This window comes from Echinops telfairi, unplaced genomic scaffold (genome assembly GCF_000313985.2).
Source record: "Echinops telfairi isolate 266 unplaced genomic scaffold, ASM31398v2 ScPeMD7_7356;HRSCAF=8355, whole genome shotgun sequence".
In the NCBI taxonomy this organism is placed as follows: domain Eukaryota; kingdom Metazoa; phylum Chordata; class Mammalia; order Afrosoricida; family Tenrecidae; genus Echinops; species Echinops telfairi.
Window position 1 is genome coordinate 812961 of NW_022111256.1, and position 22294 is coordinate 835254.

At 50.1% G+C, this 22294-nt stretch overlaps 1 protein-coding gene across 2 annotated transcripts in view; it reads right to left on the reverse strand.

Annotated features, from left to right (window-relative positions):
* Positions 1-727: 727 nt before the first annotated feature.
* Positions 728-22294, reverse strand: part of CLSTN3 (calsyntenin 3) — a 32423-nt gene continuing 10856 nt past the window's right edge. For both annotated transcript variants that reach the window (XM_004708144.2, XM_045296010.1), the window contains exons 9-18: positions 20724-20886; positions 20113-20169; positions 17735-17892; positions 17445-17593; positions 13191-13417; positions 12731-12901; positions 11833-11978; positions 11469-11604; positions 1834-2036; positions 728-1583 (exon numbers count right to left, since the gene is read on the reverse strand). In XM_004708144.2, coding sequence (XP_004708201.1) covers positions 1443-1583; positions 1834-2036; positions 11469-11604; positions 11833-11978; positions 12731-12901; positions 13191-13417; positions 17445-17593; positions 17735-17892; positions 20113-20169; positions 20724-20886 — 1551 coding nt within the window. In that variant the 3' untranslated portion in view covers positions 728-1442. The remainder of the gene's footprint in view (positions 1584-1833; positions 2037-11468; positions 11605-11832; positions 11979-12730; positions 12902-13190; positions 13418-17444; positions 17594-17734; positions 17893-20112; positions 20170-20723; positions 20887-22294) is intronic.

Sequence of the window (22294 nt, forward strand, 5' to 3'; positions counted from 1 at the left end):
GATGCTCAGTAGACACATTGGGCTGCTGTGTGGACATGGACCTGGGGCCCAGACTGGTTACCAAAGGAAAGCTCAGCCTTTGGAATAAGTCTCCACGTCAATCTCGCTCGTAGTAAGGGCTGCCTGCCTTCTCTCTCCCGGGGACTCCAGGCCTGGAAGGCCATGTGCCCATGGTGGAATATTCCAAATGATGGAGAGTACCACAAAGGGTTAACGTGCTTGCTGCTAACTCAGAGGTTGCCAGTTCAAGTCCACTCAGAGGTTCCTCAGATAAAAAGACCTGGCGATCTACTTCCAAGTGGTTGGGCCCCCCCCACCCTGTGTTCCCCACAATGCAGGGAGCGCCCACCCAGGATCTGCAGCATTCCTGTGTCATTGTCTTTATTTTTTCAGGAGGTGCTGAGGGAAGGAGGCAGTGAGACACCTGCCCCCAGTTTCCTTTCCCAGGGGACTGGAGTTCTGGGGATTTTCCCGGGTTCACGGCAGCTGGGAGGAGAGAGCCTGTCATCCGTGGTCACAAGCAAGAGGCAGCTGGCAAAACTTTTTTTCTGGTTGTTTTATTTGAAAATCCTAGGATGTGTGCCCCTTCCTCACCAGACCCATCCCCTACCCCACCCCCAAGAACATGACAATGCCACACACACACACACACACACATACACACATACATACATACACACACAAGGCTGTGAGCTGCACACAGGAACATAGGGGCTGTGCTCACGACAACATTGAAAAAATATACATTATATATAATACACCTAGGGGGCCCCTGCTTCCCGCTTCCATCCTCACAACCTAGCCAGGGCCAGGTCAGAAAGGAAGGGGCAGGGGCCTAGGACCCCAGGATTGCAAGGGTTGGAGGAGAAGACAAAACAGGAAGGGAGATGGGAATATGGGAGAAGCAGGGGTCCCCAGAGTGAAATGGAAATAGAGGTGGTTGAGGATCACAGGGGGAGAAACAGGGATGGCCCAGCAGGGTGTGTGTGTGTGTGCTGGGGTCAGAGGGAGAAATTCTTCCCAGGGACAGGAGAGAGTAGGGGAGGCTAGAGTAGAGGATTTCCTTCAATTCCCCCACCCCGCCATTACTACACACTCCCACCACCTCAACAGTGCGTGGATGGTGGGGGTGGGGGTGGGAACAGCCAGAGCTAAGGCCCTACGGGGGTGGGCGTGCAGCAGGAAAGGCAGCCAAAGTCCTCCGGCTACCTTTCCACAGCAGCCAGACCAGACCTGCCAGAGGCAGGCAAGAGGCAAGAGAGGTTCAAGGAGTCTAGGGGGAGAGGGAAGGGCTGGGAGGGTGGAGGCACAGGTCCCAGGGGGACCCACTGGGCTTTGGATTCCCTTTGTGGGGCTCTTGGTCTCTCTTCTCTCTGAAAGCCCTTCTCCCTTTTCGGGGTGTGACTCTGTCTCGCCCGGGCAGGATCTGCTCTGTGTCGGCCTTAGTAACGGTGTGGAGGGGTCTCAATGATGCGCCTCTCATCGCTGCTGGGGGAGTCGGCTGCCTCGTAGTCACAGCTGTCCTCCTCCTCCGGCTGTCCAGCGGCAGCCCCGGTCACACAGACCTGCCGGTCCTGGTAGGACTAGAGAGGACAGGAGCCCAGGAGCAGGGATGGATGGCAGGCACGTACCTCAGTCCCTCCTCGCCACCCTGTTCTCCCTGCCACAGTCTCCCCATTCCTCACAAAGCCTCCCTCCCGCACACTGCAGCCTGGGGGTGGATGCCAAGCCAGGACCTGGGTCCTTGTTGGAGGCTTTGCCTTGACCGCTCCAGCCAGCGGAGTAGGGGCCCCCTCCCTCCACGCGTCCTGCCCCTTCCCCAGGGCCACTCACCTCCATAGGGTTCACGATAATCGTGAGGGCTGAGTCATCCCAGAAGAGGTCAGGGTCCTTGGGGTCACTGGAGGCCCCCGGGGAGAGCCCGGCCCCCGAGACGCGGCGGTGAAGGGAGTGGATGCGCACGAGGCCCAGGACGACCATGAGCACCAGGAAGCCCACACACACCACGATGATGAGGGTCGCAGCACTCGGGACCACTGCAGTGGGGAGGACGTGGGTGAGGGGGCGGTGAGTGGCCAGGCCCTCCTGAGGGGGCTGCACACAGCAGTGGAGGGGGCTGGGTGGAGGAGGGAGCCCAAGGGTGAGAGGGGACAGGATCCAGGCTAGCCAGAAGAGGGGAGCATCTCACAGAGCTGGAATAGAAATGGAGCCCCCTGGGAAGGACAGAGGGGTGGGGGTGAGGGCCAGGACAGATGGAAGAGGAAGGTTCCTTGGACCAATCGGTTTTAAGCAGCGCTGTTCTCTGCCAAGAGGCCAAGGATGGAAATCTGCCAACGTCATTCTGTTTGTGCCATCCCCAGGGCCCACTCAGCCTAGGAAAGAGGTGCCCCAGTGCCCAGTGGGGGGAGGACAGAGGCAGCCACAGGACCCTGGCTGGTGCAGGAGTGGAGACACAGGCCAGGTGTCCAGGAAGGCGGTGCCAGTCTGAAGCAGGGAGGCAAGTCTAAAGTCTTCCAGGGGGCCAGAGGCGGCCATTACCCACCTGTCCTGAGCTCGCTCCTGCTCGCTGGCAACTCCCTCCTCCTGGTGGGCTCCCGGCTGCCAGATGTAGGGAGCCTCTGCTCCACCATAGTCTGCCCCGGACCTGTGGCCATCTCCACCCTAGGCCTCTCTCGCCTGTGATCCCGTAGCCTCACTCCGACGCCCATGTTCAGGGGGGCATAGGCCCGGAAGGGCAGAGAGACCTGGAAGGGCCCGTGCACCCTCACCCTCACCTTGCAGCTGATGGCGGCAAAGCAGAAGTGCATGCACAGGTACACGCCCAGGAAGAACATGTGGATATACAGCTGGACAGCGGACCACAGAGGCCGCACCCCAGACAGGGTTCTGCCGGCCCGCACGGCGGCCCGCACCAGCCACCGGGCAGACTGCGCACACAGCAGGATCAGAGAACTGCGCAGGAGGGAGTCCAGCAGGGCGCTGTAGAGCCATACATGCAGCATCACCCAGCTCCCTACCACCTTAGCGGTCAAGGCAAGGCCCTGAAGGACAACGTAAGCGCTACAGACGTGGACTGCGAGGGCTGCAGAGTAAGCAGTCCGGAGCACGACCCTGCCCGCCTCCTGCGCGCACATGCACGGCAGTCGGAAGAACACGAAGAGGCAGGACAGGAGAGCCGACAGCCACACGGACAGCAGGTGGAGGAAGAGGCCGCCCCCACTCGCTCCCAGGACCACGGCCCTCAAAGGCAGCTGGGTCACTCTTCCCCACATAGATGAAAACACCTGTCCTCCTGTGTGTACACAGGGGGCTCACCTGACCCCAGAAGCTCTATGAGGCCCGGACCCTGGGCAGTCCACCCATGGAGGAACTGTCACACACACGTGTGCCACCCCCAGCCGCACACACAGACCAGGGTCACACAGCCCCTAGAGACATACACACATTCTACACCCCCAGTCCCAAGTTTACCCAGCGCTTCCACCACTCAAGAGACAGAACAGAGAAGCCCTAGCATGAAAGCCCCCACTCCTGTTGTGTACCCCTTCTCCAGGCAGCCCGCACCCTCACACAGCCACACGCTCCACAGGCCAGCCAGGTATGGAGAGAATGCCCTGCCTGACCGAGTGTGCCAGTCAGGCACTTCCCCTAGGCTGCCCTGGCGGCACTCCGCCAAGTTGGTGCTTCGTCTTGACTCGACCCATGGCCCACTTGGGGCCATGCTCCAGTTAGAACTGGCTCTGTTAGGGCAGGGCAGAGATGGGCCTGCCTATAAAGGTATTTCTCAATGGAGTGGGTGGGAGGGAAGAAGGAGACAAAGTTGCGCTTTCTGTTCATTTGCAGAAAAATAGTCCCTCCCAGGTCTCCAATGTCAATGGACGAGACCCGAGGACAAGCGACAGCACCAGCAGATAAACCCTGTGACCAAGCCCAGACGCTGGAAGGAATGCAAGACCCCTCTTCAGAGGACAGGCCACGGCAGTTAAATTTGCTCTATGGACACCACGTGCACGTGTCCATCTTAGGCCTCAGTCAAGTGCATCGGGTCCCTCTGTACGCTTGGCCTGGTAAAAGAGGTGACCAGCTGATTACCAGGAAAAAAACTGATCGCAGGAAAGACAAAATACAGACCCTATCTGTAGGTAAACAGCAATTATTATTAAATGAGCCAAGAGGCAAGGGAGATGCGGTTGTCCTCATTGTGAGCCCTGGCCCATCAGCAAAGGAAGGTCCTGAAGGCTTTACTCCAGCAGGTGTCGCTGGATCTGGGCCATGTTGGCTGAGTCTACAGTTTGAGAAGGCAGTTCTTCCTCAGTCATATTTTGTGTGCCTTCCAATTGGCTCCAGACAGACATCCACCACTCGTCTGTCAGTGTTTTGTACGGTGGTGGCCTGTGGCCTGCTGTGACGCTGCAAGCTATGTCCCTGGGACTTGAAATGCCAGCAGGGTCACCCAAAGTAGGCAGGTTTCAGCAGAGCTTTCAGACTAAGAACAGACTACGAAGAAGGAGTAGGCTGTCCAATTCGGAATTAATCACTGAGAGCCGTATGGATAACACTGAGACGTCATCAGTCAGTGAAAACCTGAGGAATCGCAGCAGAACATGGTCAGAGATCGTTCCAGAAGAGGAGCCCCTCGGGCTGCAAGGGACTCAAAATGTGACTGAGGAAGAGCTGCCTTCTTTTTTAAATCGTTTTATTGGGGAGCTGCCTTTTCAAAGTAGAGTCAACCATAAAGCCTGGGGAAAAGCCTCCAGCACCTTCACTTACTGATGGGCACAGCCCCAAATGAAAAGCAATAGCTACAAGCATCCACTGGAACTTGAAATGCACAAAATATGAATCTAGGAAAATTGGAAGTCGTCAAAAATTAAATGGAATGCATACAAATTGATATCCTAGGCACCCGTGAGGTGCAATGAACCGGTATTGGCCATCTTGGATCAGAAAATTACATGGTTTGCTACGTCTGGAATGACACAATCAAGAGGAATGACACTGCATTCACCGTCAAAAAGGACATTTCAAGAAGGCTATTTGAGACACAATGCTGTCTGGGATAGGATGGTGTCTACCCTCATACAAGGAAACCCAAGCAATACAGCTATTATTCAAATGTATGCACCAACCACCGAAACTAGTGACGCAGAAAATGAAGAACTCTGCCCACATCTGCCATCTGAAAATGATCAAACATGTGAGCAAGGTGCGTTGATAATTATTGGTGATTGAAAGACAAGAGTTAGAAGCAAAGAAGAAAGAATGGTGGTTGGAAAAAATGTCTTGGGGATAGAAACGAAGACGGGGATTGCATGATAGAATTTTGCAAGATCAACGACTTCTTTTTCTCAAACACTGTTTTTTTATTCCAAAAACACAGACTGTGATTATGCACGTGGACTTCTCGAGATGGAATCCACGGAAGTCAAATGGACTACAGCTGATGGACAAGACAATGGAGGAGAAGAAGCTCAAGACCAGCAGCAAAAACCATTCAGGGGCCAACTGTAGAAATGACCTTCAGTTGCCCATAGAGAAGCTGAAGTTGAAGAAAAGGGAAACAAGTCCACAAGAACCAAAATATAACCTTGAGCATACCCCACCTAATTTCAAGGACATCTTAAGAACAGACTTGATACCTTCAATGCTAATGACAGGAGACCTGAGGAACTATGGGAGGACATCAAGAACATCATTCATGAAGAAAGCAAAAGGTCACTGAAAAAACAGGTGTGTCAGATGAGACTCTGAAACTTGCCCTTAATCATAAAGTAGCTGAGGAAAAAGGGCCAATGACGAAGTCAAAGAGCTGAACAGAAAATGTCAAAGGGCCGCTTGAGAAGACAAGTAAAATAGTATAATAAAACGTGCCAAGTCCCAGAGTTAGAAAAATAAAAGAGCAAAACATGCTCCTCATACCTTAAATTGAAGGAACTAAAGAAAAAGTTCAAGTCTCAAATCACAATATTGAAAGACTGAATGGGCAAACTACTGAATGATGCAGGAAGCATCAAAAGATGGAAAGAATACACAGTCACTGTCCCAAAAAGAAGTAGTTGACTTCCCACCATTTCAGGTTGCTGTATCTGAGCAAGAAGCAATGATACTGAAGGAAGAAGCTCAGGCTGCACTGAAAGTACTAGCCAAAAACGAGGCTCTGGGAATCGATAGCATTCCAGATGAAATGTTTCAGCAACTTAATGAAGGACTGGAAGCACTCACTCATCTAGGCCAGAAAATTTGGAAGGCAGATACTTGGCAAGCTGACTGGAGGAGATTCATATTTGTATTCACCACCACCCCCCAAAAGGTAACCCAACAGAATGCTCAAATAATTCTCAAATCTTAGAATAATATCATTAATATGACATGCACATAAATTTTTGCTGAAGATCATACAAGAGTGGTTGTAGCAGTACATTGACAGGGAGCTGCCTGAGGTTCAGATTGGATTCAGAAGAGAACTTGGAACAAGAGATATCATTGCTGATTTCAGATGGATCTTGGCTGAAAGCAAAGAAGACCATAAAGATGTTTACTTGTGCTTCATTGACTACAAAGAAGAATTAAACTGTGAACTGTGTGGACCATGACAAACTATGGATAGCCTTGAGAAGAATGGGAATTGTAGAACACTTCATTGTGTTCATTCAGAACCTGGATCAAGAGGCAATTGTGTGAACAGAACAACGAAACATGGCATGGTTTAAAATCCGGCAAAGATATGCGACAAGGTTGTATCCCCTTAGCATAGTTCTTCAATCTGTACGCTGAGCAAACCATCAGAGAAGCTGGATGATATGAATGAGGACTCAGCTTCAGGAATGGAGGAAGTCTATGATATGCAGATGTAACACAACCTTGCTTGTTAAAAGTGAGGCGACTTGAAGCACGTGCTGATGAAGGTCAAGGATGACAGCCTTAGGTACGGATTATAATTTGATGCAAAGAACATCAAAATACTCACATGATAAATGGAGAAAAGACTAAAGTTGTCAACGATTTGGTATTGCTTGAACGCACAATCAAGGCTCGTGGAAGCAGCAGTCAAGAGATCAAAGGGCACACTGCATTAGGTCAATCTGCAGCACAAGACCTCTTTCAAGTGTTGAAAAGCAAGACGGTTACTCTGAAGATTAAATCACACCTGACCCAATCGATGATATTTTCTTTTTTTTAAAATCATTTTATTATTAAAATTTATCATTTATACGACTCTTATCACAATCCATACATACGTCAATTGTGCCAAGCACATTTGTACATTCGTTGCCCTCATCATTCTCAAAACATTTACTTTCCGCTTGGGCTCTTGGAATCAGCTCCTCGTTTTTCTTCCCCCCCCCCCCCGCCCTCCCCACTCCCCCCGATGATATTTTCATAGTGGTTATGCATTGGGCTGGAATCCACATGGCCAACCGTTCAAAAACACCAGCAGCTCTGAGGGAGAAAGACTGGGCTTTCTCCTCCTGTAAACAGTTAGTCTCACAAACCCACAGGAGGTCACTATGAGTCAGCACTGACTCGATGGCGAAGTCCTGTGCATGTGAAAGTTGGACATTGTGTAAGGAAGACTGAAGTGACATCAGTGCACGTGAACTATGGTGCTGGCAATGAATATTGACCAATAAGGAGATCTGTCTCAGAAGACGTACAGCAAGAATGCCCCTCAAAGGCAAGAATGGCAAGACTTCATCTCACATCCTTTGGACCAGTCCTTGGAGAAGGACATCCTGCGTGGTCAAGTAGAAGAGCAAGGAAAAGGTGGAAGGCCTCTAGGAGACAGGGCGACACAGTGGCTGCAACAATGGGATCGAACATAAGAACAACCATGCGGATGGCGCAGGACTGGGCAGAGTTTTGTTCAATGACACCTAACATCAACAGACAGACAGATATCAAGAGTTTAAGAAGTCAAAAGAGCCTTTCTTGCTGCATTGGATCCACGCAGTGAATTCTGGTTTGGAATGGCCTGGGGGAAACGGTATGATTTGATTTGATTTGATTATAAGGACACTGTTGAAAGCTCTGTTCATACACCCCAAAACGGGCCAAAGTTCCCTGGAAGCGACTTAGTCATGGTTCCACCATGGTTCTTGACATAATGGTCAGATCCTGTCATACAGCTTTCATAACTGCTCCGGCTTCCTTTTGTTCTAGCCACGAGGAAGCCCCGGGTAAAGTACGGGGCCCATTGGAGCAACTGCCATGCATCCAGCCAGTGTCTTTCATGGACAGGTAATCCCTGATGGACGACTGGGCTTCATTCAACTAACTCCTTCAAAAGTTAGTTCTGATTTAAGACAACGAACTCTTCTTTATTTTTTTTTTGTTTTCATCATTGGTGCCTTTTACTGACTCCCATCTCCAGACATTCTGATTTAATTGGTCTAAGGTGTAACTTAGGCAGCAAGATTTTTTTTTTTAAGGCTCCCCAGGTGATTCTGACATGCATCACAGTTTGGAAGAACTGGATGAACAAAAAATTAAATGTCTTTTCTCCTCTTGCCTCACCCTTCTCAGAAAAGCTATTCGTTAGAATGGGACTCCTCCCACACCCAACCTGGAGCCTCCAGGCCTGAGGAAATAAGGATTGAAAACCTCATCAGGCCCACCCCGGCCACCCCACCAACCGAGATCTCCACTGGGTCTAAGTTTGAAGGGGTAAGACCAATATCCCACCCAGAGGAGGTTGAATGAGAGGATTGCGAAGGAAAGAACTGGAGAAAGAGCTAGGCAGTGACTGAAGTAAAAGAAATAAATTAGCCTCAGAGGCTAATTAGGTTTAGTTCACTCACACGTCTCGGTCCACTAGTGATTGTGCGAAGCTTCTTGGAGCTTTTACAACTGACTGTGTCTGACACTCTCTCCTCGCCCGTACTTCCATGCGCTTTGCTGTCATGAATCACAGGGCTTGTCCTCAAATAGAGTGGGAAAGAAGGGAGCCTGTCCCAGGGACAAGGAAGCACAAGCGACAGTGTGCGTGGTGGCCACTGCACCAGAGAAGAAACCAGACTGAATCCCTGGAGCTATGAGGACAAAGCCTGAGTCAGAGAAGCCCTGGAAATCTCCCCAGGAACTCCCCCGCCCCCCAAACCCGGTACAACTATAAATCATGAGACAGACTAGTTTTTAAAATGTTAAAGTGGAGAATCATAGTCAGTGAAAGGAGCCTGGTAGCGCAGTGGTCAAGCGCTCAGCTGCTAACCGAAAGGCTGGCAGTTCAAACCACCAGTCACTCCATAGAGGAAAGCTATAAGTCAGGTTCCATAAAGATCACACAGCCTTAAGAACCTCATGAGGCAGTTCTACTTTGTCCTACTGGTCGCCATGGGTCAGAATCAACTCTGCAGGGCCCAGCAACACCATCCATGCGCAGGCGCCGAAATCACGTTGCCTGGATTGAATGCTGGCTCTCCCACTTTCTAGCTGTGTGAGCTTGCACAAGGGCTCCATCTCTGTGTCTGTCCTTGCCTTCAAAAGAAGAGAGTCTAGTTCCAGGTTCCCTTGTTGACAAGCTCTAAGTGAGTTAATATGTGTGAAAGCCTACAGCCTCTGTGTTTATGATTCTGATTATGGCCATTACACCGATTGCCAGGAGGGCTGGGTTTTCATGGGAGAGACTTGGGTGCCCGTGAACGTCTTCCCGCGTTGCCTCTGCTGAAAGTAGTCACAGAACTCCTTTGGGAATTTCCCACAGAGCCAATGACACCGTCTTTTGACTTTTTTTCAAAAGGGACAAACCTATGCCCTTTGAGAGTAGATTTCAGCCTTAAAAATATAATATGCTATCCAGAGCCAACATCAACAAAAGTAGATACCGACGTTGGGTAATACTGCACTGGGCCAAAAGCAATGTGTGACTTCAGTAAGATGCACCTCGTGAAGGGCTTTGAAAGCGATTTTTTAAAGGGATTTAAAAGCAAAAATCAAAGCTAAACAAAAAAATTTTTTTAGCTTTTATAGTTTTATCATTCGATTTTTAAATGTTGTTTTTTGATTAAAAACATTTTTAATTTTAAAAGTGCTATTTTTTAATTCTTGAGAAAGAACACTTATTTCGTCATATAGGTTACAAAATAGTGTGCTCCCAATTTTGTAAAAAGAGAAAGATAGGCACAGACAAAGGTTAGGACCTGGTTTTCAATATTAGCAGTGGTTCCCTTTCCAAGAGGAAATGATGACTCTTTATACTTACATTTTCCATATTGTATACAATCAAGCAACTCTTTGGTTGGAAATTGAAAAATGCACTACTGGTAAAGGGGCCTGGCCAAGAAACAAAATTACCTTAAAGGGTGTCTCTGTATCTGGATTAAAATCTTATATTTTTTTGCTTTAGACATATTCTCATGAATTGCAGATAGGGCATAAGTGCACATGTAATATACCAACTTCCTATAATGCTTTCATATTTCTAAAAGCACCTGAGACAGTGCTAATATATAAAACCAAACCATTTGCTAACTAGTCAACTCCGACCCATGTGACCCTCTGTGTCTCAAAGTTGGACTGTGTGCCAGAGTTTCAACGGCTGATTTTTCTGAAGACCCCCAGCCCTGACATTCCCCTGAATAGACTTGTACCATCAACCTGAGGGTTTGCATCGAAGTGCTTCATCATTGACACCACGTGGAGAGTCTGCTAGTACACAGTAGGTGCTTCTGAGATGCTTATGTGCTTTGCTACGGAGGGAACATCCTTAGGTCCAGAACTAACTTGATATTACTGGAGGAGGACAGAAAGATTAAAATGGACACCAAAACCACGACTCCAAACGGAGTGTTTGCAGCCCAGTCCTGACCGATAAGTCAAACTGGAATCAACCTCAATTTGTAAAATGTGTCTGTATCCAAATCATCATTGAAATGGGAACGATTACAGTCGACACTCAACGCGCGGCATCCTTTCTCCCTCTTCGGACGCAAAGGTAGCAGCCAAATCTCTTGACCAACAGAGTCAGAAACAATGACATCCCGCTCCAAAAAGGATGGTCGGCCATACCACTTTAAATGTGTGCCACTCTCCATGTTCCTGGCAATAATCCCCTACATCAGATTCTCCAAGGACACACGCCGCCTCCCTGTTCCAGTCATCGTTCCAACACACCCACATTTTACAAATGCAGGTCTGCTCCAATGTTGCTGTGTCAGCCATGACTGAACTCGTTTGATCCAGTCGAAACCCCTGGCCCCAACCCCATCCTGACTTGGTGACTCAAAGTCCCCTGCAGTGACACAAAGCTCACGTTCTTCATGGGGTCTGGGGGGAGGTGGGGATTAGCGATCCAGAGAGATACATTCGACTACAGCCGTCAACCAAGTCAAATATCACAGAGGTCAGAGCCCCATGCTCCACCTCTCCCTCCCACCGCCCCTAACAGTCAAGCAGGAGGACACCTGTGCCCAGCCCCCTCCCCCGTCACCCATCCCTCCCCGCTGAACCCCAGCACGCCCCACCGTACGTACTCGAGTTTCGATGGGAGCTGGCCAGGCTGTGTCCAGCCATCTCAGGGGGCGGCTGATGACCACGGTGCAGGAACTGCTGGGAACTGAGCACATGGCTGGGGTGGGCAACCCGATTCATGCTGTGCAAGACGTTGACCTGGGCGCAGGAAGGCTCAGTGGGCACCTGGGCATTGACCCAGACCTTGCGCCACAGTCCCTTAGCCCAGCCCTACCTCTTACCTATGGCCCCAAACCGTCTCCTCCTCTACCCACCACGAGCTCTAGGAATCCTCCCTCCCTCCTGCAGTCTCCATACCACCAACTATGGGTTTCAGTCCAGGCCACCCTGCCTCCCTGCCAGTGGAGGGAAGGAGGCCGTGGGTACCTCCACGATGAATTCGTTGCTGGAATAACGGCCATTCATTTCCGAGCAGGAAAGCCGAAATTTCCTGGCATAAAGCGCAGCTCCATGCCGCAGCCGATAGTGCGCCTGCCTCAGGATCTCCTCGTACACAGTGATGCTTTCCACCCCTGGGGAGAGGACCACTCAGCACCCAACGCAGTGGAGACAGGCCGGAGGCACAACCCTCCCTCCATCTACTCCACACTCATCAGCTCACACCATGCAAAGCCTAAGGAAAGGATGTGTGTATGCGTGTGTGGTAGCGGGGGAGGGGGCCCCAAGTCACATAAAATGGGTTAGATTGTCCCTCAACAGGAGCGTGACTCAAACTCTCAGAGCAAGAGGAACTCCATGCCACCCCCACTCTGCCCTGACCCACCGCAGCTCCATCTCCTGCTCTGCCCTCTCCCCATGTTCTACGGCTTCCCAGGAGGGATGGGGGAAGGAAATAAAGAGATGCTGCAGAACAGTAGGGAGGTGCATGCAGGAGAGACTCTGAGAGATGGGAACACAAAGCAGTTCTCAATCAGGTCCTGGAAGGGAACAGAGAGAGGAGGGTCACCTGCTGGAAGGGTCTCTAGAGATTACTAGTCTGTCTGCCTTTGCCTCACTTACCGTGAAGCTACAGTGTGTCCATGAGATTTGCGAAATGGAAACTAAGCCGATGGGCTCATGCTAAACCACGGCAGGACTAGCATGTTAGTTAGGGATGTCTTTGAAGTCCACCCCTGGGACACTACCTAGAAGACAAAGGATCTTCTTCCCAGGCCGGGAAGAAGGAAAGGGGCACAGGCTCCCATGGGCCCCTCTGGGTTTCCCACACCCTTGATCAGAGAACAGGGCACCAAAAAGCGAGGCCAGGCATTCGGCCTCCACTGACCTGCAATGGTGAGGTACGCAGACGTGTTGGTGAGCTCCAGGCCGTGCTGCTGAAAGGAGGTCATGTCCAAGAGCAGGCTCTCCCGCTCGGGGTCCAGGTCATCCCCCACCAGAGAAATCTCACAGCCATCCAGGTTGTGTACAATCTCATCTGACATGCGTGTGTCTGTCACTGGGCAAGAGAAGGTGGGGCCGGGTCAGAGCTGAAGGGTCCGTTGAGGTGCTGAGGCAGCCAGGTGTTCGCTTGCTCCTCTTCCGGGGCCATTTCAAACGCTGACTTAGAAGTCATCGGCATCGTTTAAGAAGTGCAAGACCCAACCATTATCTAACACCTATGCACCTCCTGCTGGGTTACTTCCCGTCACGCCAATGCAGGAGGAAGTGACTGTCCTTTCCAGTGCCAGACTCCCCCTCCCGCCGGTTCCAGGGTCGGCCCTTCCTCTCCATGGAGGCACCCTTACCTGTGTCCTGCCAACTCTCATCCTTCTTGGCCTCCACCTGGTGGGAAATGGAGCAAGTAACTTGAAGATCGGGAAACAGAGGAACCCCCTCTGGTCCCTCAAAGTCCGCGGCTGGACGGGCAAAATGGGCTGTGCCACTCAGCAGGATTTGTGGGGCATCCGGCTGAAGAACCACCACGTAGCCCTCCACTTCCGGGATGGAGACACAGGATTCCTCGCTGAAACACCTATGGGAGAACAGGGAAGAGAGGCAACTTGTGACCCCAAAGCCCCCTCTCTTACAATCCATATCTAGCTCACCCTTCTGGGCCTCAACTTCTGCACCGGAGCACCTCATCTCAGGGAGGAACGGCAGGTAGTGCTCTTCCCCCTGACCCCCATAGGAATATGCTGGAGGGGCGGAGACGCCCTTTCTGGTTGGTGCCACCACAGGAAAAAGTCAGAGACAGAAGTCCAGGTACCCCTGACCTGACCAGTACAGGTGACCATGTGATCATGCCTCCAAGGGCCTGCCCCAGGATTGAAGAGCATCTATCATTGATGAAAAATAATAAACCCTGAACTTACAAAAACGTACAAACATATACAATTCTTGGCCCAGGAGGTTCAAAACAAAACATGCATTCAGTACAGTGTCTAGTAGAAGAAGGTGCCAGAAAATATCCAACAGCAAAAGCGAGACAGGGGGCGATTGAAGGAGTCCTCAGGGTGGCTCCTTCCAGGCCCTTGGACGTCAGGGAAACACACCGTGGGAGGTGAGCGAACCTCCCAGGAAGCCTCATTGACCTTGGCACCAGAGACACCGGCCTATCCCTCCAGGATGACACCAAGCCAAGCCAACCAATAAAACGGCAGCCCAGGAAGTGCCAACCTTTCAGTTCATAGCTAAGCCTTAACCGTGGGCATTAACCAAAGTCTCCGTGATAAAAGTTCTTGTTTGTATTCAGTGGACAAAAGGAAGTCCGTCTTTCTCAACAGGTAAGGATGAGGGTGAAATGTTGGAGTTATCATGACCACCGCAGCCTCAAGGAACCCTGAGTGCACCGTGGTTAAAACAATGGGCTGCTAACCAAAAGGTCAGCCGCCCTAACCCACCAGCTGCCTCATGAGAGGAAGGGGTGGTGTCTGCTTCTGTGAAAATGTGCAGTCTGGGAATGGTATCGGGCAGTTTGATTCTGTCCTCCGGGGTGACTATGGGTTGGAATGGACTCCGCAGCAGTGAGCAATGCAAACCCTCGGCGCAAGATGAAGGGTGAACTGAAACTGGGAGATGAAGATAAATAAACGCCTTCGGAGGCTACTGCCAGATGATCCGTAATGAGAACTGGGGCAAGAAACACCTGGCGGGACCGCCAGGCAACATGCAAGAGTCGTACAGAAGTCTGGCCATTTGATGCATGTCACCTCAAAAGCAAGACTCCAAGCTCACTGTCATCGAGTCAATGCCAACTCACAGAGACCCGATAAGACGGGGTAGCATTCCCCTGTGGGTTTCTGAGATTGCAACACTTCACAGGAGTAGAACGCCCCATCGTTCTCATGCACACTGGCTGATGGTTTCGAACTGCTGACCTTGCTGACCACCATCCAAAGGGTAACTTACCAGTCCATCACCAGAGCTGAATATCACTTCAAAGGAGTTATGAATTGAATGCTCAGACTTTTGTAAGGCTGGAAGGGTGTTAAGGGTAAAATGGTATCCCTGCCCCTTCCCACCCCCAAAACACAACCAAAAATATGGTGAAGCCCTAATCCAGCGGTTCTCAGCCTGTGGGTCGCAACCCCTTTGAGGGTCGACCAACCCTTTCACAGGGGTCGCCTGATTCATAACAGTAGCAAAATGACAGTGATGAAGTAGCAATGAAAATAACTTTATGGTTGGGGGCGGGGGGCCACCACAACACGAGGAACAGTATGAAAGGGCTGCAGCCTGAGGAAGGTGGAGAAGCACTAAGTCTAGAGTCTGCAGAAAGAACAGGGTCCCTTCGACACTTTAAATTTGGACTACTAGTCTCCAGATACAAGAGACAGCAAATGTCCGTTCTTAGAATCACCCCATTTGTGGTGCTTTGTTACAGCATCTCTTGGAAATTCATACAAGAGACAATGGCAGAAATGACCCAAGGTGAGACGTCTTCCAGACGTCCCACAAGAGCAGGATCTGGGCGACCTGGCCGTAAGGGATGAAGAGCAGGAAAACTCAGAGGTGACTCAGAGGCTTCAAGCCTGGGTGACGGCAAGGACAGAGACGGCATGGCAGAAATAGAGAAATCGAGAGGCGTGTCTGTTCTTGGCATTGAACTTGATTTAACTGATTTGTTTGAGAAGCTGGCTGAACTTCTAGATACGGATTGCAGCGTTCAGATGGAAATTCAAAGATGTGTGTCTTCAGTTGACCGATGGGAGAAACCAAAGTTGACCTATGGGAGAAATCTCAGAGTAACACTTCTCTGGTGGCTGGTGGATTTGTACTGCCAACCTTGCGGCATAATGTGTAACTGCCCGAGCTTTGGGAAGCTGTGTAAGGTAGGATCCTGAGGCCAGAACGCAGGAATCCTCACGCCTCATGGGCATAAACCACCCACTAGGTGGCAGTGTCTCCTTACAACGGCTCCATAAATGGTTCTAAGGGATGAAAATGCCTTCATGGAACAGCCAACATGGATGGAATGTTAACTAGGCCCTCTGCTAGGCATGCGATCATATCATTTAGTGCTTACATCAATTCCACGAGTTAGATTCTATTGGTATCCCTGCTTTATAAATGAGAAAACGGAGGCCCAGAGAGATTAATTTGTCCAGTGCTAAAAACCTAGAAATGGGTCTTGCGTCCTTAATTAGAATGCCCTCGCTGCCTCTCAATTAATTTGTATCTTAAAGCATCTGCTAAATACTTAAAGCCTGAAGTAGTCTAGCATTTTTCTTTTAAGGAACTGAAAATTGTTCGCTGAAGATCTGAAGCCAGAAGCCTGTGAGGGGCAAGCAGAGACGGGGCAGAGGGCAGTGAGGAGCGATTGTTGAAGGAACACTGAGTTTCTGGTAAGGGTGAGGAAGCAATTAGAAACTAGTCATGAATCAAATAAACTGAAAAACAAAAAAAAGAAACTAGTCATGGTGATCGTTACACAACACTGTGTATAATCAATGTCACTGAACTGCACATGTAAAAATGGCTGAAGTGACAGATTTATATACCATTTTTACAAAACCCAGGAGACAGCTAGCTTTTTCGGCGAACGTGACAGTCAAGAGTAATGACTTTTGCAAGTGATCCGGTCTCTGTCCCAAGTGCTCAGTTCTGCCTCGGTATCACCAAAAGTAGCCATAGGTGATATGCAAACGAAATGGTCCCAGCTCTGTTCCAATAAAACTTTATTGACCAGAATAGGTTGCAGGTCCCAGACGTCATCATTGTGTTTGACTTTGCAAGAACTAAATGAAGCAAGATTAAAATCGGTAAAAGAACTAGAGCTCACTAATTACCAAGGGCATTGAGGTCATTAATGGAGTCAGAATGTATCCCAGACTCCCAAGTCCCAATCCAATATTCTTTCTGTCCACTTTACATATCAGCATAGCCCCAAAGCCCACTGCCATAATTGATTCCAACTCACAGCGACCCCATCTCTACAGGATTCCTGAGGCTGTTGATCTTTATGGGAGCAGAGTCACGCCTTTCTCCTGTGGAGTTACTTGTGGGTTTGAACCAACAACCTGGTGGTTAGCAGTCCAACACTTACCCAAAAGTGTCACCAGGGTGTTTCACATATCAGCATTTTAAAAAATTAAATTAAATTAAAACACTGGCAGCTAGTCAAGTCTGACTCATCGTGTGGCCACATAGAAGACCCTTCGGGTCTCAGAGGCTATAACTCTTTACCAGAGCAGAAAGCCGTGTGTCTTCCTCCAGCTGAGTGCCTGAGCTGCTCCAACAGCTAATCTGTGGTCAGCAGCCCAACAAGTAACCCTCCATCTGTGCCCCCAGAGCCTCTTAGATCCCCGCACAGAAAAGATGAAAACCCAAAGTATGACTACGTGGGAAGGGAAATGAATTGGCTGTTAAGAAATTGATGTCCTTTGAGGTCATCTACCAACATTGCTGGTCAATTCTCTTCGCTCAGAGCCCAGTCCCCCTCACCTCCCCGGCTCCTCTATAAAATAAGAGAGGTGTGCCTCACCCCAGATGACGTCTAAGGCCAAGGACTTGTGGCACTGGCCCTGCTCTGAGATTTGCCTGCCCCACCCAACACTCACTTGACCGCAGTGGTGAGGCGCAGGGGCCTGACGCCAGGCGTGGCAAAGCGCAGAGTGTTCATGTAAGCCACATGCTGCAGGGCATGGTTGAAGGTCTCCACATCATCCCCCTCCAGGGTGAGCAGGGACTGCGAGGGATTCACATGGACCTGGGCCCCAGACACAGACACAGCTGAGAGCGGACCAGGAGGCAGGGAGCAAAGGTAGATGGGGAGGTGGGGGGTGGGGTGGCAGGGTTGAGGGGCAGAGGGCATGCCAGGAAAGAAAGGGCCAGAAGGAGGGGGTGATACCTTCATGCCTTTGCCCAGGCTCTCGAAATCCCTATAGTCCAGCCCCTCCCGACATGCATAGAGGCACTCGATGACCTCCCGGCTCTCCAGGCGACCGGAGCGCACGCTGAACCCAGCCAGGTAGCCGTGAAAGTAGTGGTGGATCGGCAAGGGGTCTCCTAGGGCAGGAACACAGGAGGGGGACCAGGAGGTGAGAAAAGGTAAAAAGGGGCGGAGGGGCAGAACAGGGGAAGGGGGACTGAGAGAAAGAGAAGAGAGAAATACAGAGAAAGGGAAAGCGGGGAAGAGAAAGAGAAATATGGAAATAGAAAGAAGGCAGGAGAAAGGTGGATAAGAGGGAGGAGGCTGGGAAAGGGAGCGGCATGAAAGAAAGAGAAGAAAGTTGGGGGAGAAGAAAGGTGAACAATAGAACTCACCCAAATCAGGAAAGCTTCCAGGACAAGGAATCAGGACGAGGGAGGCAAGAGGGGGAGCCAGGAGGGGCGTGCAAGGGCGGGGGTCTTTCACGGTGACATGCACGAAGCCCAGGGGGAGGGGGGGTGCACTTCGGCGGGCGCCCAGACCTTCCTCCCCTGTCTGATCAGACCTCTTCCACTTCCTTTCCGCTATGCATCTCACTCCGTAGTCAAGAAAGGACACCCCCTAGGCCTCACCAGAAGGATTCGATGTGGAGGCCCCACGAAGTGAATGGGTTTACCTCAAACTCACCTGTAGCAGATCTGTGGAACGGACACACTCACTCAGACATAAGGCTAAAATGCCCTCGTGTGAGAGAAGCGGATGACTGCTATCCCAAGGTTATGGAAAGGGCAGCAGTTGGACTTGGGTTCCGATCTCTTGCTTTGAAGGTGCCCAATCCAAGACTCCCGTTTATTTACCACTTTAATGCCCTCCTTGCTCGCTTGCGACAATCTATTAATCTGGTAGGCGAGGTTCTGCCTTTGGGAATGAGTGTTAATGAAAGTTTGCCCCATCCCCAAGCCCCACTGTTTGTGTTCAGTGTCCATTCACTTGAGAGTTTAATCGGTACAAGTCAACAATCCATGTATTACAGTCTGAAGTCGGCCTGGATGTATATCAATAAATTCCCTTTCTCAACAGTGTTTTAAATTCTCTATCATTGGCTAAATGAATGACACGATTAATAGAACTACCTTATGCCCAGGGGGATGATTGATCATATTCTCTAACATAAAATGATAATGACGTCCCTGAAGTGATCCAGAGACATGTGTAAACCATAGATACAAGAATGGATTTGGGGCTTGCTCTACTCCAGCCCTCCTCTAAGAACAATTGGCTCTTATGCCATGGCCCTGCTCGAGGCTCGCCCTCATGAAGAGATCACGGAAGTATGGGTGCTGTAGCAAAGGGTGGTGAAAAACTAGATGATGCCCAACTATCAGAAAGATTGCTTCTGGGGTCTTAAGGGCTTGTCTCAAACAAGCAGCCATCTAACTGAGGTGTCAACATGAAAGAAGCACACCAACCTTGTGACCCAAGGATTATAAATCATCAAATCCAAACGTAAAGGAGGGAATGGTTTCAGGGCTCAAATTGTGAACACCAGTTTGCAGAAGGCTATGGGTGACAGTGGAAGCCCAAAATCCAGTGGCAGGGTCCCCACATGGAGCTGAGTCTCTGGAGAACACCCTCTGACCATAGTTGAGGGAGGTGAACAGCCTTCCTAGGAGGGAGCAGTGTAAAGTCGATTATGATCAACGTCGTTAGGTTAAAATGGAATACTTTGTCGTTTGATCTCCCTTTTGACCCATTTTAAAGTTATTTCAGTTTCTAAATATTTTCTGCCTTATTTTTTGATTTAGGCTTTCCTGTTTTGCCTACTCGTTGGGTTCTTGTTTGTTTGCTTGTTTGCTTCCTTCGTGTTTGTGTTTGTATGATTTCCTGTACATCAAATCCAGGACCGGTAGATCTATAGAGACAATGACTGGATAGGGGCATGACAAGGAGGGATGGGGGGAGGTGGGGAGCTGACAACAATGAGTCTGAGAAGACAATTGTTCTCAAATGGATTGTGGTGATGACAGCACAACTCTTCTTAAGATGGTTGAGTGAATAAAAAAATAAATTAACTAAAAAAAAATTTTTTTAAGCAAAAAAAAAAAAGATGATTGAGTGACTAAATTGTATGATGTGTGAAATAGATGCCAATAAAATGAATTCTTTTTAAAAAGAAGAAAGGGTCCCCATACTCTAGCCAAACGCCATCTCCCACCTCTCTGGGGAAAACCTGCCCTGCTGCCGTTCTCTGAGGCTCTGGCCCCTGGTGGTGGGTGAAGCAGGAACTGTAAGGATGGAGGGGCAAGGATTGGGGGTGCACAAGGGAACGTGGAACGGAAAGTTCTCACACAGAGTACCTTGTGTTGGGTCCGTGCTGCTGTCTCCTCCTTTCTCCTTCGCCTTGCTCTTCTCCTCTGGGGGGACAAAGTGCCGGTGAGCTCAGTCAGGGTGGTGGGGAAATAGCGACTTGGGGAGTGAGGGGCTCTGTCATGTCTCCGTCTCTCAGGCCTGCTAGAGACAAACTCCCAAAGGTGTTGGCGAAGAAGCACTCGGGTTCTAGTAAGACACACACGCGCGCGCGCGGGGTGGGGTGGGGATTAAATCATCTAAAGATGAGAAGCCTGGTAAACCTCTGAAGGGAGTGGTTCTGGATCTCAAGCAGGGGCTTGGGGAACTGTACAAATCACCAGACTACGGATGGAACCACCTGAGAACAAGTGGACGTTACAAAGCGATGCCTGAGCGGGCAGTGCTCCAGGTCAGAGGTGATGCCCGATGGAATGGGCAGAGACGTGGAAGGCTTCCGCTGGGAGACCTGGAGCTCTCGTCCTATCCGCATCTCGCAGGGAGGTGCAAGAAGGGACTTCAATTAGCCCTGCAGATGCGATCAGGCTGCTCTCCCAAGCCCACCTCCCTTCACCAATCCTAAACCTCTGGATACCTTTGATACAAGTTCAGAGGGCCTTACCAGACCAGCAGGCCCCGATCATCAGCGCAGGCTCCCTTCGGGGTGGGTGGATGAGACCGTTGTCGTGGATGAGGGCGGGGTCGAAGGAAATCCCATCAGCATAGAGTGTGACCGTGGGGAACTCGAGATTCAAAGCATAGTGGTGCCACTCATCATCACAGACCTGGGGGAGACCAAGGGCAAGCGCCCCATCGCTTTAGCTTCGAGGAACTGTGCTCAGGAGGCGGGGCCCAACCCCTTATATTCCCAGTGCTAAGAACGGGCTTACTAGTACCTTCCCAGAACAGCTCAAGGACCAGCACCCTTGTCCCAAATCTATCCAACAACAAACCTAGTACCTAAAATCCCACCGTCTTCAAGTAAATCTTTAAAAATATATAAGCATTGCCAAAAGGAGTGGCACACCATAGCACCAATCATACCCCCCAAAAATGTAAATATATGCCCAATAAAATAATTTTTTTTAAAAAAAGCACTAGCCTATGGTAAGAGCTGGTGTTGGGGTAAAAATAAAGAAACAGAAAAATAATACTAGAAACAAAAATGTGCTTTGCTTTACCCTGCCATATTTCTTTTGGTTTAAAATCATTCAAACAACCAGGAAAATCTCTTCTTTGGAAACTTTAACCAATACAAATGAATAAACCTGTGGTACTTATATGATCATTTGTCAATTTGAGGATTCAGATTGAAGGGGTGGAGTCTAGGCTGTCAATCAGGTCATAACCAATGAGGCCTCTGTGTGGGCGTGACCTTATGAGGATTCTGGGAACTCCTGTATTTTCCTCCTTGGAGGCAGAAGACACATATACTCTAGGCTCACTCCCTGCGAGACTCCCTGAGGAGAAGACACATGGACCTACCCTGATGCATTCCTGGGAGCTGGAAAAGCCATGTGGAGACTCCTGCTAGCGCTGAGATGCTTCCAATGCCACTGGATTCACAAGACTTCCTATCCACTGACCTGTGATCTTCCTGCATTCAGTGTCATTGCATGTGTTTCGTGAGTCTGAAGAGGACTTTATAGATATGGGCTAATATCAGACTTATGGACTTGATCTGGACTGGGCTGGACTGTTTCCTCAATAGTCAATTGCTCTTGTAGATAAAGCTCTTCCGTGTACACACACACACATACACACACAAATGTAAACATATGAATGCATGCATGTATCTATTGTGTATCTATGGTACAGGACCAACACTGGTCTGTCAGTTTGTCATCCTGTGGTGGCTTGTGTGGTGCTGTGATGCTGGAAGTTAGGTCACCAGTGTTCCAAAAGCCAGCCTGGCCCCTGGAGAAGCACATCCTGCTTGGGGAAGCAGTGGGGCAGCAAGAAAGAGAAAGACCTGCGACGAGATGGGTGGGCACCGTGGCTGCATCGATGGGCTCAAGCCTGAGAACACTTGTGAGGGGGCACGGGCCCGGCAGGACTTCCTCTAGTGCACATGGGGTCGCTGTGCGTCCCAGTCGCAGCCACATGGCACAGGGACGCCTAGGGTCGTTGTGCAAGACCGTGGCACGTGATCTAGGGTAAGTGCTAGCCCGGCAGGAACCACAAAAACAAACT